Genomic DNA, 16,431 nt, shown 5'->3' on the forward strand with positions numbered 1-16,431 from the left:
ACGCTTTTCAAAAATTATCACACGAGCTGCCGGGCACTCGTTCGTATTTTTGTTCTGTTCAATTACGACATATATCACGTGACATGATGACGTTAGTTTTATTTCCATCTGTCAATGAGGAAAGGCTAAGAGAGACAAACAATCAAATCTAATTTCGTATGGTTACATAAATATCTTTCTAAATTACAATAAGATTAATAATCAAAGGAAATCAATGTTGTGCCAAACAATATTTTGAATGCTTTTAAAAAGACGTCACGATTTCTCCAATCTTCACACATGACATGAACTTTTCTGTTTTGATCCAGTAAAAACGATATTACAAGATTCACATCGTGAGCCTTACAAAAGTCATTGTCTGTTACGAATTCTCCAGGTAAGATGTTTCGTATTTCTGAAACGAATCATATCCTGATTAAGAGATTAATTTAAGTATACTTTTAAGAATAATCATAGATGTTATTTGAAGACAAGTTTACTTAAAATCAAATGCAATAAACTCATTTACCAGGCAAACTAATTTCGACTCTAGTTTTATTTTCCAAAATTATATGCATTTTGTCTTCTTGAGCATTCAACATCATTTTGCCAGTAAGATAACCTGAAAATAAACATTTAAAATAATTGTAATTTTTTCTATAAACAGCAGTCTTGTTCTTGAAAGTAAAACGAAAATTGAAATGAACGCTGACATAGAAAAGTTTGAAATTTCATCGTTCCAAAATAAAGAGAGATTTTAAAATAATTGACTCAAGACAAAAATTATAGAATACCTCTGATTTTGCTTGCAATAAACAGTTTTTACAAAAAATGAAAATTTTACCTCGTACATCTTTGAAAACAACAACAATTTCATCTTTGAGTAAACTTATCAATTGTTTCTCGTGATTTGTTATTTGGGTCTTCCAAAAATACGGTGCATGACTGCGGTACTTGAATACAGCGGTAGTAAGTATCACATGACTACAAATTTCAGCGTAAGGTATATCCAAGAGCTCAAAATGACTGCATGGAAGAGAAATGACGTCAATATCGTCTGTCAATGATTTCCACGAATCGATAGGATCCCAATAACAAGAAATTAATTTTTTATCTTCGTCGTTTTTGCAGCATTTTATGTATGTTATGTTTTGTTTGTATGCCATCAGCTTAAAGAAAAAAAAATTTAAACTAAAATGCCAGTTCTGCACTGTGTGTAAAGACACTAAACTGAAGCATGTAAAGATCTATCACTTTTGGTGTCTTTTAATCAGAAAACCATTGATAAAAATACTGAACTCAAATATAAGATTACATCAAACACACTTTAACTACCTTGACAGGTTGCCAATCAAAATGAGCAACGCATGCTCCCTTAGATTGGCTTTCAAGTGACGCAACATGACTTTTGATGTTATTCAAATCGACTTTCGATTTCATGGCTCTGTCCACTAACATTGAAGATGAGCTCCCACGGAATACAAATTCATTAATGAGCGACTTGTATTCTTGGCCAAGTTGACCAAGAGCCGTGGACTCAAGATAACGAGTGACCTTTAATTAATGAAAACAGAAATTCAATTACACAAGAAACGAAATCAAGTTCTGTAAAAAGGCTTGACAACTATCAAAAAAAAATTGCAAGTTATTGAAAACGAGCAATATAAACTCGCAGAAAAAGGATTGCACTTAGTAATTGGTAATGTAATTTTTACCATTTTTTGCTTTAAATCCAATATAAGGTTTGTATGAAACGTTTCAAACTCCGGATCATTGTTCTGAATTGATCTCGGTATCCATGACATGGTGTCTAACATTGCAACCATAAGAACATTGTCGCCAATATACGTTAGCTGAGAGGCAATTTCGTAGCAGATGAGTCCACCAAATGAAAATCCAGCTTTTAGGACAAAAGAAGCAATTTTTTGTTACAGAATCCTAACGATGTGTTTATATTACAATGAAAGTTGAAAGCTAATGATAAAAATGAAGTAACACATGTAGAAAAGAAATACCAAGGCCTAGTTCCTCCAACTTACAAAAACAAAAGAAAAAAAGGAATTAGGAAAATACCTAGCAATGGCATTGACAACATTTTCAATCTTCAACAGTAAGTAAAGACTAATGTCCAATTTTTTCCAACTAACCTAAGTAATATGGACCAAATCTTTGAATGGATTTGATTAATTTGATGTAATTTTCACCCATCTTCTTAACGCTATCAAAACAATATTCATTTTCAACCAAGGAATCCTCCGTACCAATACTGTACAGAGCAACTTTCTCCTAAAGAAATCAAAAACCAAACCTCCTTTAGTGTCCACACCTTTAGATGTAACGATGGCATCAAAAAATCACACATATATACTAATAATTGTTCATATATTTCTCACCTGATGGTGAAAGGCTGACGCAAAAGGTAAGTTTGCCAAAGAAGACCTATGACTACTATGTATCATAAAGATATTTAAAACAGCTTCATCAGGAACATATAGTGGAATCACTTTAACATTATCTTCAGAATTTCTTAAAAAATTTTGTTCGATATTTTGCATTTGTGTTATGGACAAAGATGATTTTGTGTCGGAAATGACATGAAGACGTTGAAATTCCTTTATTTGCTTCAGGGTATCATTGATTATTGACATACCAGTTGTTTTTGGTTGGATGAAATAATAAATCTGTCAAAATATAAAATGGAGGTTCATACTTGGTCATACGTGAAAGAAACAAAAATTTACTTGATACCTCAAATATTGCACCAAGTGTATTTCGTGTTTGCAGGCTCATGTTAGCTGCACCTATCGAATCGACGCCATATTTAAATAATGGTTGGTTCAAATCTACCTCATGACAGTCAGTTTCGGTCCAAGTCGACAACAGCCTTCTCACAAAGTCTTCGATCGTTTTTCGACGATGCATTGGATCGAGGCAGGACAGAAGCTCCAAAGTCATGACATTTTGTGATTCACTCGTCTTGTTCAAGTACGCCTCATCGTTTAGCGAACCCAGTCTTCGTGACTTATGTAGTACGTACGCAGAGCTCTTGAGATACGTTGACCAATCAATATCGCAAATTATGACATGTGATTGGTCTGGATATCGCTCTAGAAACTCTTCGAGATATATCAATCCTACAAATAACAAAATATGAATTTAGGGATTTTATTAATGTAATACGCAAAACATGGATCCTCTGACTGCTATCTTTTGCAAAAAATTAAAATCCCGACTTAAATGAGCAATCAGATATTTTAAATCATTATAAAATTATCCCACCTTGTTTACAAGACATCATACGAAACCCGTAACTTTGAAACAAGCTTGCAATATCTTTACTTCTTTCCAGTATACCAGCACCAGCCATCGTGCCCCATGCCACAGATAGAGCAGTCAAACCAAGTTTCTTACGACGAAAATCACACAACGAGTCGAGAAAGCTGTTTGCAGCAGAATACGCCAGCTGACCAAGATTCCCGACGACGCCAGCAATAGACGAAAACAAAATGAAGAAATCTAAGTCATAGTTTAGACTTAACTGATGAAGAATTACACTGCCTAAAAGAAAATTGAGGAAAATGATCAAAAATATCCTTGATTGGAGAACAATGCGATGGGAAAGAGGTCCTCCTAACTGTAATAAATTGACAATAAATTACATCACATGACACAAGTCAAAGATATACTTATGAAATTCAAAAATATTTTGCAAAACAAAATACCCTAAAGTACCTTGAACTTTTGTGGCGACAACGCGTAGGCAAGTTTGAAGATCAACATTAACAATTCTTTGATCTTCCAGTATCATTGCAGTAAACACAATCCCAGCTAATCGGGGAAGTCTCTCCAGTTCCCTTGCAATTGCACACATGTCCTGCCATGACGTAACATCTGCTTGACGCAAAAGTATTTTTGCACCAGTTTTCTGCTGGATTGCGGCTACCTCAGCTATCTTCGAGGGACTTGGTGCCGATCTTGCTGTACATACTATAGTCTTCGCTCCATTGTGAATGAGCCAACGAGCAGTTTCAAAACCAAAGCCACGAATACCTCCAACAACGAGATAGCTCCTACCACCATTTAAGCAGTTAAATTGTTTGCTCTTTTGTTTAACATCGTCTGATATTGCTCGACTGTTAAACCACGAATCATCTTTAACAGCTGTAGTCAAGAACATAGAAGAATCTGGGTGGTTTGCATCTGTTTCTATGACTCCTAAGAAAGTATCATCAATTTGTTTCAACATTGTTATTAAACTTCGCAGAAAGATTTTTATTTTCTAAAGACGTTCATTCAACATTTTAGTATGCAAGCAGTGCCCACACTTTGCATCATATCTTCATTAAAATTACTAGAAAATTGTTGTTTTGCTGTGTATGAGCAGCAAACGTAGGGGCTGTTGATTTGTAAGTGAATAAGTTAATAAACATAAATCAAACAAAACGATATTCAAAAGTCGTTTTCTTTTCTTCTAGGTTACATATCGTATTGAAGAATGAAGACATTTAATTTCAAATCATGTTAAAACATAACACTAGATGTGAAACATTATTCAGCAAATCTTCACCAAAAACTCTAAGACCAAAACATACCCGAATCAAAAGTTTCTTCGAGATCCAATTCTTTTTCAATGTGCTCAATTCCATGCGAGTGCTTGACTTTCTTCAAATTCAGTTGATCGAAACGCTTAATCCGATTAAGATACCGTAATCCGTCTCGATATACTATCTCCTCTTCAATGTCGACCAATTGAAGATCGTTCAACATTGATCGGAAATCGGTGGTACTGGAATCTATTGACAGGTCAGCAATGCATATTTTTGGTGAGGTCATCTCTTCAGCTTGGGTTCTTCTAAAACCAAGCAAACTGCTGGACCATGGAAATGTGAGCGTATCTCTTTGACTTAGACTTATGGGAATGGCGTCACAAGTAACAAGTATAAGTTGAATGATGTCGGAATAATCTACACTTGCAATGGTTTGAAGCAAAATTAAGGAGCTTTCAAAAGCATCTTGATGAGCCTGTCTAAAATGAATCCATTGTGGCGACAAACTGTGTGTGTTTACTGGTAAAAAGTTGACAACACAAATGTTTTTGTAGTTTTTACTGGACTTGAACGCATCATAAGCAGCCTTGAGTACTTCCAAGAATGCATTTCTAATTGATGTTTCGAAAGTCTCCGGAAATTGGAAAATAAATTTTGGGTTATCATCAGGAATTAACTTCATGAACTGGTCTGCATAACTATATTGATCTGGACTGATGAGCCAGATCTTGTCCACGACGTCAACGTTACCATCAATCTTAACCTCCTCCCATAGAACGTGATACGTCACATCTGTCAAACTTCGTGTAGGACCAACTTTGGACAAGTCAACCATTTTGAATTCAGTAAAAGAAAGCACTGCGTTTCCATGGCAATCCATCAGGACAATGTCATAAGTCTGATCTTCTTGAGCATTCTTGTAATAGTTCACGTGATTCTTATCGTGTTTCACGTGATGTTTCACATGACAATACATAACATCAGTAAAGTTTACACGATGAATTTTAACTTCGGCCACACCATAGGGAACAGGTTTCTCAACAGAATTCGCCAACAAAAACAAACTTTGAATACACGAATCAATGATGGAAGGATGAACAACATAGAATGGTAATGAACAACGTATCTCGTCAGTAAGAGAAACAGAGCAAAGCGCTTCCACTTGCGAACACCATGTTTCTGCGATGAGAGAAAATTGCGGTCCATATGCAAATCCTCGTTGTTCTCGTCTCAAATTGAATGTGTCTAGACTCTGTTTGACAAGCTGTGATTTGATGGCTTCCAATGGAACCTTCACTACAATAATTTTTGGTAAAAATATATGAGAAGGTAGATTACAGAAGTAAAAAAAATTACAAGCAAATGACCATAAGTATGTCAGTCATGAAAGAAAGACTTCACGTCAACTTTACCTTTATCAAAAGAATGCTTGGTGACATCAAAAGATACGAAACCTTTAGAAACCAAGATCTCGTTGCCATTTTTCTCCACTTTCGTCATTTGATAATGGTGACATGCTTCAGGCTTTCCTCGCGTGTTTAATCGAGTGCAAAATCGTGCTATTTCGTTGTTCTTTAGAGTAAGGAGATTTTCGAACGTGGCATTACGTAAAACTGGTGGCACATCTGGAAACAGATGCATAGACATTGCAAGAGCCATTTCCAAATAAAAAGCTCCCGGGATAACGGCTTCTTTAGAACCAATAAACTTGTGATCTTCCAAAAAAGGAAACTTATGCAAATCAATCTCTGAAGTCCAGGCGAGCAATCCAGAGCATGCTTCTGTTGGAAAAATGTTTCCTAACAAAGGATGAGTTTTATCCAACTTAAAGCTGCTGTCGATTGTATTTTTCATTTGACTTGTTGACACGTTTGCAGACAATTCTTTCTTTCCAGTAAACCGTTTAATACATTTGTCAGGTTCAGAATCTCGGTACCAGTACGTTCGTTCCTGCCAGGGATAACTCGGTAAGCGAATTAGTTGCCTCGTTCCACATCCTTGAATTCGTTCCCAGTCTATTGGGTATCCGAGGGTGTACAATTTTGCTGGGCAATTGCGAAGGAAGGAAATATATCGGTCTTTTGCTGTCTTTTTGGGTAAAGTTTCGATATAGAAAATCGAATTCATTTCCTTTGGCAGCTCATCTCGTTTACGAGCGAAAATATCCTTGAATAAAAGCAAATCATAAGTGTGAGCCACATCAATTTAGGATAAGAAATAGTTTTTGTTAAACAAAGTTTTTTTACCTGGACACAACGGGAAAACTGGGGCGTAATATTAATCTCGAGAAACACCTTATATCCATCGACCATCATTTGGCTAGCAGCTGAACTAAATAAAACTGGATCGCGAAAATTCTTCCACCAATGATCGCGTGCTATACAGGATGTCTGGCTTCCCAACACGGTGGAATAGAAAGGTATTTTTGAATAACCTAATTTCAAAACAGCATGTAATATAATTTCAGAATAAACATTTAGAAAATATAATATTCAAGAAAATTTAAAATAAAGACGAACATGATAACTTTTCTTGAATTTTCATACCTGGGCATAGTTTCAGTTGCTCAATGTCTTTTTTAAATGTCTCTTGGACACAATTCACTTCATGACTATGAAATGCACGGTTCGTGCCTAGTCTCCGGTAAAACATCCCTTTGTTATACAAATATTCTTCTAGTTTCTCAACAGCGAATTGATCGCCAGATAAAACAACGTTTGATGGACTATTAACAGCAGCAATACTCAATCTTGACTTCATTTTTAAAGATCTCAGCATTATTTCAGTATCCTCCATCGACATTCCAACTACTAACATTCTTCCATTAGGAGAGCAAGCTTCGTGAAGCTTTGACCGAAGCAGAATTAACTGGACTGCTTCTTCTAAACTGATGATATGCGCAATAAAAGCAGCAGAGATTTCCCCCAAGCTGTGGCCAATCACAGAAGAAGGGATAATTCCCCACGACTTTAAAAGTTGCGTCATACCATAATGTGTAGCAAATAATGCCATTTGAGACACAACGTTATTCTCAATATGAAAGCTACCTTTCATCAACAAATCACAAAGACGGCAAGAAAGACCAATCCTTTCCAAAATTTCATCAATTTCAAGTATAGATTCTTGGAATCTGGGCTCGTGTTGCATTAAATCCGATGCCATATCACTCCAGATGTTGCCCTGACCGCCAAAAACAAAGGCCAGTTTCTTGATAGTCGAGCTTGCATCATTATTAGCCACAATATATTTTGGCCAGCCAGGACTATCTTGTGAGTATAATCTCAGTGAATATGAGGCCTGTTTAAACGACACAAATGGCAAGGCGATTCGATGTGAGTGCACACTACGACGACTGTTAAGCGAATAACAAATGTTTGCCTTTAAAATATTGTCATCTTCACTTTTCTCTTCTAACCACTTCGAGAATTTTCCTGCCATTACCCGTAATGCTTCACGGGAACGAGCAGACAGTGTTAAAACCCAAGCCCCTTGTTTGGGTGGCGTTATCACCTCATTTTGCCCCAAAGATTGACTTTCACGTACGATCACATGAGCATTAGCTCCACCATAACCGTAGGAGCATACAGCTGCTGTGCGAAGTTGACCGCAGGCGACAGTCCATGGCTCGTATTTTGTCTGAACACTCATCTTTCTCTCGGCAATTTTTAACTGTGGTTTTAATTCCGATATATTGACTGTAGGAACGAAGTGAGCATATTTTATCATAAGACATACTTTAATTAAACCTGCAAGGCCTGCTGTAGACTCTGTGTGGTTGATATTTGACTTAACAGAACCAATACGAAGTACACGAATTGATGTGTTTGCGTACACTTTGGAAACCGATCTCATCTCAATGACATCACCAACAGCTGTACCTGTACCATGCGTTTCTACATAATGGATATCTGTTTTTCTCAGTCCAGACTCTTTCAACACAGAGTGCGCAAGCTCAGCTTGCATTTTATTGCTTGGTGCCGTCATGGGAATTGCTGTCTGTCCATCGTTGTTGAGCCCACAGGCAAGAATGTCAGCATACAATTCATCGTTGTCCTGAAGCGCAACATGAGTTGGCTTCAAAATGACAACTGCTACACCTTCCCCGCGTCCGTAACCATCACCTTTTGCGTCAAAACTTTTGCATCGACCATCATCTGCCAAAAGTCCGGTCCTACAACATGCAGTGTGAAAGTATCTAGCAAGAATCAAATTTGGGGCGCAAACAATGGCTACATCACATTCATCAGCTTGTAAATGTGTCACTGCTATGTTTAAAGCACTTAAAGACGATGAGCATGCCGTGTCCACGGTTAAGCTTGGACCGTGCAAATCAAGAGAAAATGAAATTCTATTCGCAACAGTGGAAGCTGTGATTCCAGTAGACGCAAATTCATCAATGTTCGGTACATTATCATCGTCCAATAGTAATCGACCATAATCTAAGTTCATAAGCCCAACATAAACACCGGTACGTAACTTCTGAAGATCTTCAAGCTTTAATCCAGCATCTTCAACGGCTTCGTACACATGTTGTAATAGTAAACGTTGTTGTGGATCCATAGCACGACATTCAGCAGGTGAAATGCCAAAGAACTGTGCATCAAATTTGCTGATCTCATCAAGAAAGGCACCTTTAAGCGTGTAATGTTTACCAGGGACGTCATGATTGGGATTATAAAACCTTTTCATTGTTAAACTTTCTAATCTGTTTTCAGGATAAGAAGCAATGACGGAGCCCCCTTTGACGAGAAGGTCCCAAAAATCATCTTTGGAATTAACACCGCCACCAAAACGGCAACTTATTCCAACAATGGACACTGAAGTTGAATACGTTTTGTGATCTTTCATTCTTCCAGGATAAAACGTTCTTGGATTTATTTTGCAATTAGCTTTTTCAATTTTATTTGAATGCTCTTGCGCTGGTGTAAATGACATGTATTGCTTTGTCGCAATTAAATCGCCAAACCAGAGCCAATATACCATGAATATGACAAATATATTACTCAGAAAAGTGACGAAAAAAATTCCGACTGATAACTTAAAAAAAATTCCAATAACCAACAAGTTGAAAATCTCGACAAATACAAAACAAGATAAAATTCTCACTTTCTTCCGTGAGATTTTCTCAGAAATAATTTTCGGTTGATAATTGCGAATGACAAAACAAAACAAACCGAGAAAAAATAAATAAATAAAAAAACGCGTAAATTTTTCAGGAAAAGTGAAAAAGTGTTTTTGAGACGTATTTGAAAAAAATTCAGATTGTAGACTACTTTCGTTTCCCACTATTTTATTTTCACGTGAGTCGTTTTGATTGGAAGAAAAGGTATCATTCGTTGTATATATAGAAATATCACGGTTAGGACCTTTCATACGAATATCGTCAGTCAGTTTATGTCGAAGATTAGGCAACTTTAACGAATCAATTGTACGGCTATGGTAACATGACGAAATGATATTGACACGTTTCGTCTTAAGATCTAAAGTGATCAGAGAAGACCTAGAAACATTGCTGCAATTACAATTAGACGGTTTTGTAAAAACCAAGGAATTATTACATAAGTTAGAACGCTGTTTTTGATTGGAAGTTTGAACACTTTGCAAACAAAGTATAGAATAGCTAAGAAAAGCAATGGCAAAGGATACAATAGATCGCATTCTTTTGATCTGTATGATAAAAAGTAGTCTTGATTCTCATACAAACCTCTAAAGAATGAAAAAAACGACGTAAAAGCGTAGTATCAAAGATCATTATACACATTTTTAACAATATAAGAACTCAATTTTTAGTATAAGATCATTCAAGAGACTAAATAGAGTATATAGATTCACAAATTTCAATTTTATCATTCAAGACACTAGATTGTAGTTAGTAAAAACTCAAGATAGCTGCAAAACATAAGAATGCTACTGATAAAGACATTGGGTTGAACATAGAGAACGAACACAACAAAAAATAAATTGAAATTAAAGATTTTGAATCACAAAATATTACCACAATAGAAAAAAATCAAATCACTTACATAACGATATTGTAGCTCTACACATCATCACAAATACAAACATCTGAATGAAAAATAAAGTTTTTATTGAAATAAATACTTGATATACAGATACCATATAATATCTACAAGGATTTGATCTTAATGAGAACCAATATAAAAAATATCAATGCATATAAGACAAATATAAGAAGAAATAAGGATAACAATGGTAGAAAATGCTACAGGAAAGACAAAATAAATGTTATGAAGAAGGGAAAGCACTTGTTCAGTTCTTTATTTCAAAGGAACCCAAAAATAACTCACTACAGTCAACAACACAATTGATAAAAACTGTTTGAATTGGCAAGGCGTTTGTGCTTGTGGGCAATATGGTATGTTATATTGCATATGACGAAAAGCTTTAAATCGTGTGTTCCTTCACCGCATGGGATGCGGAAGAAAGATAAAATCCAACTGAAAGCGACACCATGCAAAACAGATGCTGTTAAATTTTGTTTTATTTTTCTGGTTAAATTTACATAAACATCACCGTCGATTTGTCAAAAATGTTCACAATTCTTTACTTTTGATTTCGTGGATATATTGCAATTATTAATCATTAGAAAATATAACACAAATTAAGTGTAAGTTTCATGCAATATTTCAAGTTAGGCAATCAAGTTAAAGTTGTATAAAGTTAGTTACTGTTTACAGTTTATTTCGTGATTTTTATGCTTTTGTAACAGAAAGAAAAATTAAAAACCTAAAAAAATTGATAAGAAAGCATATAAGCTGCAACGATTATACAGATCAATATTTGAGATTTAAATTATGTGAATAAACTATTCATACAGTTAAAGACGCAAAAATAAAAAATTCAACGTACAATTCTTAATAACATTTAAGTGCCCAAAGAATGTGGAGAGAAACAAATGTTTCCCAACATTAAGAAAACAGAGATATCAATATAACTGCGTTTGACCGAGGCTTATTTCTTTATAAATATTTAGTAAATGTGAACGGCAAACAAAGTTGATTTTATCATTATGTATAAAGACTAGAAATTCACACGTTATGGACTTGTCACAAGCTCATTTTAGTAGTCAACATTACATAAAGGCTTTATACTTTATGAAGCGAAAAAAGATAAACATAAATTTCAACAACAAAACAGATATATTATTACTTAAAGGCATATCTCATTTGCTTCAATGGCAGCTTTTGTAAAATAATTTTACATTTTAACAACGCCTCAAGAGAAATATAAAATCGAAATCAAAGCCAATAAATAAAATTTCATTTTACTTGTAACATGCGATGAGTGAGCCGATTGTTGCAGATTTGAAAACGATCATGTTGCAGTTTCGTTTTTTAGATTTCAAGAAGACCTTTTCCCAGAAAACAGTCGACAAAACAAATACGAAAGAAAAATGGTAATTCCTACTCGCTCTTTCGTGCAATATGATTGGTTACCTTACTTGTATTAAAATTCGAGTCGTACTCATTTTCGCTCAGCTTTAAATTCGCGCGATTTAATTTCGCGCATTTTGTTGACAATTATTCGCGCAGCTTTAAATTCGCGTAAGTAGTTTTATGTGCTCGTTCTTTTTGGTTTGTTCAAAAGAACTATTAATAATTAACGCATTCATGAATACAGAAAAATCTGGGCTCCAAGAATCAACCATCAGTTAATAATAAAACCAGAATCAGGAAACCTATTCGACCCATATGCTATTGGTCTGTTTACCAAAATCAGAGGCAAGATTGAACCATTGTCACTGGTCGGACATTTGCCTCGAGAGATTTCCAGATTTTGCAAGTTCTTTTTTGAATATGGGGGCAATATAGAAGCATGTGTGTGTGACATCAAATTTCGTCGATCCCCATTACCACAAGGAGGCTTGGAGATTCCTATTACCCTAACAATCATGCAGAACAATGCAAGTTTTAGGATATACAGCAAAATTCTGGCATTCGTGACGGAATACTACGTAGAACCTGAAATTGTACAGGATGAAAATGAAGACATTTTTGATTTTTAATGTTACCAGGACAACTATAAGCATATGTCAATATGTATATGCGTTAATAAAACAACTGATTCGCATAACCAACAATGAATGTCTCATATTACACTACAAAGCTTTTCGCGCGGATTATATTTCGCGCAGTACTAAAATTCGCGCACTAAGCGCTGCGCGAATTCTAGTACTGCGCGAATTTGAATACAAGTAAGGTATTTAAATGAAAACATACACTTGTGAAGAAAATACTTAAGGCAATCATGAAGTATTGCTATTTCATTATCACACTAGATTGTAGTTAGTAAAAACTCAAGATAGCTGAAAAACATAAGAATGCCACCGATAAAGACATTGGGTTGAACATAGAGAATGAATAAAAGCTGACATTTTATATTCTGACGAACACAAGAAAAAGTAAATTGAAATTAAAAATTTTGAATCACAAAATATTACCACAATAGAAAAAAATCAAATCACTTACATAACGATATTGTAGCTCTACACATCATCACAAATACAAACATCTGAATGAAAAATAAAGTTTCTATTGAAATAAATACTTGATATACAGATACCATATAATATCTACAAGGATTTGATCTTAATGAGAACCAATATAAAAAATATCAATGCATATAAGACAAATATAAGTAGAAATAAGGATAACAATGGTAGAAAATGCTACAGGAAAGACAAAATAAATGTTATGAAGAACGGAAAGCACTTGTTCAGTTCTTTATTTCAAAGGAACCCAAAAATAACTCACTACAGTCAACAACACAATTGATAAAAACTGTTTGAATTGACAAGGCATTTGTGCTTGTGGGCAATATGGTATGTTATATTGTATATGACGAAAAGCTTTAAATCGTGTGTTCCTTCACGTAAGCGACACCATGCAAAACAGGTGTTAAATTTTGTTTTATTTTTCTGGTTAAATTTACATAAACATCACCGTCGATTTGTCAAAAATGTTAACAATTCTTTACTTTTGATTTCGTGGATATATTGCAATTATTAATCATTAGAAGATATTACACAAATTAAGTGTAAGTTTCATGCAATATTTCAAGTTAGGCAATCAAGTTTAAGTTGTATAAAGTTAGTTACTGTTTACAGTTTATTTCGTGATTTTTATGCTTTTGTAACAAAAAAAATTAATAAGAAAGCATATAAGCCGCAATGATTATACAGATCAATATTTGAGATTTAAATTATGTGAATAAACTATTCATACAGTTAAAGACGCAAAAATAAAAATTTCAACGTACAATTCTTAATAACATTTAAGTGCCCAAAGAATGTGGAGAGAAACAAATGTTTCCCAAAATTAAGAAAACAGAGATAACAATATAACTGCGTTTGACCGAGGCTTATTTCTTTATAAATATTTAGTAAATGTGAACGGCAAACAAAGTTGATTTTATCATTATGTATAAAGACTAGAAATTCACACGTTATGGACTTGTCACAAGCTCATTTTAGTAGTCAACATTACATAAAGGCTTTATACTTTATAAAACGAAAAAAGATAAACATAAATTTCAACAACAAAACAGATATATTATTACTTAAAGGCATATCTCATTTGCTTCAATGGCAGCTTTTGTAAAACAATTTTACATTTTAACAACGCCTCAAGAGAAATATAAAATCGAAATCAAAGCCAATAAATAAAATTTCATTTTACTTGTAACATGTGATGAGTGAGCCGATTGTTGCAGATTTGAAAACGATCATGTTGCAGTTTCGTTTTTAAAATTTCAAGACCTTTTCCCAGAAAACAGTCGACAAAAACAAAACGAAAGAAAAATGGTAATTCCTACTCGCTCTTTCGTGCAATATGATTGGTTATATAAAACATACACTTGTGAAGAAAATACTTAAGGCAATCATGAAGTATTGCTATTTCATTATCACACTAGATTGTAGTTAGTAAAAACTCAAGATAGCTGCAAAACATAAGAATGCTACCGATAAAGACATTGGGTTATTTCGTGCAATATGATTGGATATATAAAACATACACTTGTGAAGAAAATACTTAAGGCAATCATGAAGTATTGCTATTTCATTATCACACTAGATTATAGTTAGTAAAAACTCAAGATAGCTGCAAAACATAAGAATGCTACCGATAAAGACAATGGTTTGAACATAGAGAATGAATAAAAGCTGACATTTTATATTCTGACGAACACAAGAAAAAGTAAATTGAAATTAAAAATTTTGAATCACAAAATATTACCACAATAGAAAAAAATCAAATCACTTACATAACGATATTGTAGCTCTACACATCATCACAAATACAAACATCTGAATGAAAAATAAAGTTTCTATTGAAATAAATACTTGATATACAGATACCATATAATATCTACAAGGATTTGATCTTAATGAGAACCAATATAAAAAATATCAATGCATATAAGACAAATATATGTAGAAATAAGGATAACAATGGTAGAAAATGCTACAGGAAAGACAAAATAAATGTTATGAAGAACGGAAAGCACTTGTTCAGTTTTTATTTCAAAGGAACCCAAAAATAACTCACTACAGTCAACAACACAATTGATAAAAACTGTTTGAATTGGAAAGGCGTTTGTGCTTGTGGGCAATATGGTATGTTATATTACAAATGACGAAAAGCTTTAAATCGTGTGTTCCTTCACCGCAAGGGATGCGGAAGAAAGATAAAATTCAACTGAAAGCGACACCATGCAAAACAGATGGTGTTCAATTTTGTTTTATTTTTCTGGTTAAATTTACACAAACAGCGCCGTCGATTTGTCAAAAATGTTCACAATTCTTGACTTTTGATTTCGTGGATATATTGCAATTATTAATCATTAGAAGATATAACACAAATTAAGTGTAAGTTTCATGCAATATTTCAAGTTAGGCAATCAAGTTAAAGTTGTATAAAGTCAGTTACTGTCTACAGTTTATTTCGTGATTTTTATGCTTTTGTAACAGAAAGAAAATTTCAAAACCTAAAAAAATTGATTAGAAAGCATATAAGCTGCAATGATTATACAGATCAATATTTGAGATTTAAATTATGTGAATAAACTATTCATACAGTTAAAGACGCAAAAATAAAAAATTCAACGTACAATTCTCAATAACATTTAAGTGCCCAAGCAACGTGGAGAGAAAAACAAATGTTTCCCAAAATTAAGAAAACAGAGATAACAATATAACTGCGTTTGACCGAGGCTTATTTCTTTATAAATATTTAGTAAATGTGAACGGCAAACAAAGTTGATTTTATCATTATGTATAAAAGACTAGAAATTCACACCTTATGGACTTGTCACAAGCTCATTTTAGTTGTCAACATTACATAAAGGCTTTATGCTTTATGAAATGAAAAAAGATAAACATAAATTTCAACAACAAAACAGATATATTATTACTTAAAGGCATATCTAATCTGCTTCAATGGCAGCTTTTGTAAAATAATTTTACAACTTAACAAGGCCTCAAGAGAAATATAAAATCAAAATCAAAGCCAATAAATAAAATTTCATTTTACTTATAACATGTGATGAGTGAGCCGATTGTTGCAGATTATAAAACGATCATGTTGCAGTTTCGTTTTTAAAATTTCAAGAAGACTTTTTCCCAGAAAACAGTCGACAAAAACAAAACGAAAGAAAAATGGTAGTTCCTACTCGCTCTTTCGTGAAATATGATTGGTTATTTAAATGAAAACATACACTTGTAAAGAAAATACTTAAGGCAATCATGAAGTATTGCTATTTCATTATCACAATAAAATCTGAGGTGTAAAGAAGAACATGATTCATCGTAATTTTCATTAAAATGTCTTGGTCGAACAACCAGAAACATCGAATTAAAAGAGAAAAAGAAATTTTAGCAAAGTAT

At 33.9% G+C, this 16,431-nt stretch overlaps 1 protein-coding gene and 2 long non-coding RNA genes across 3 annotated transcripts; 1 reads left to right on the top strand and 2 right to left on the bottom strand.

Moving 5' to 3' along the window:
- Positions 1-79: 79 nt before the first annotated feature.
- Positions 80-9,690, bottom strand: LOC124433928 (phenolphthiocerol/phthiocerol polyketide synthase subunit C-like). The gene is made up of 14 exons (XM_046983777.1): positions 7,073-9,690; positions 6,773-6,960; positions 5,939-6,692; positions 4,572-5,822; positions 3,712-4,194; positions 3,259-3,537; positions 2,728-3,113; positions 2,373-2,660; positions 2,127-2,265; positions 1,695-1,879; positions 1,315-1,533; positions 824-1,148; positions 509-601; positions 80-394 (listed from the first exon to the last, which is right to left on the bottom strand). Exons 1-14 carry the CDS (start codon positions 9,507-9,509, stop codon positions 195-197), a joined length of 7,227 nt encoding a protein of 2,408 aa, XP_046839733.1. The 5' UTR covers positions 9,510-9,690; the 3' UTR covers positions 80-194.
- On the top strand, positions 2,881-3,652 carry LOC124433948. The gene is made up of 2 exons (XR_006944656.1): positions 2,881-2,964; positions 3,329-3,652. It is a non-coding gene; the product is annotated as an uncharacterized LOC124433948 (long non-coding RNA).
- A 68-nt stretch (positions 9,691-9,758) lies between the features above and the next one.
- LOC124433945 lies at positions 9,759-14,853 on the bottom strand. Its single transcript, XR_006944653.1, has 4 exons — positions 14,811-14,853; positions 13,016-13,058; positions 10,550-10,592; positions 9,759-10,232 (listed from the first exon to the last, which is right to left on the bottom strand). It is a non-coding gene; the product is annotated as an uncharacterized LOC124433945 (long non-coding RNA).
- Between the last annotated feature and the right edge of the window lie 1,578 nt (positions 14,854-16,431).

The sequence above is a fragment of the Xenia sp. Carnegie-2017 genome, unplaced genomic scaffold (genome assembly GCF_021976095.1).
Source record: "Xenia sp. Carnegie-2017 unplaced genomic scaffold, XeniaSp_v1 HiC_scaffold_14, whole genome shotgun sequence".
NCBI classification, from domain to species: Eukaryota; Metazoa; Cnidaria; class Anthozoa; order Malacalcyonacea; family Xeniidae; genus Xenia; species Xenia sp. Carnegie-2017.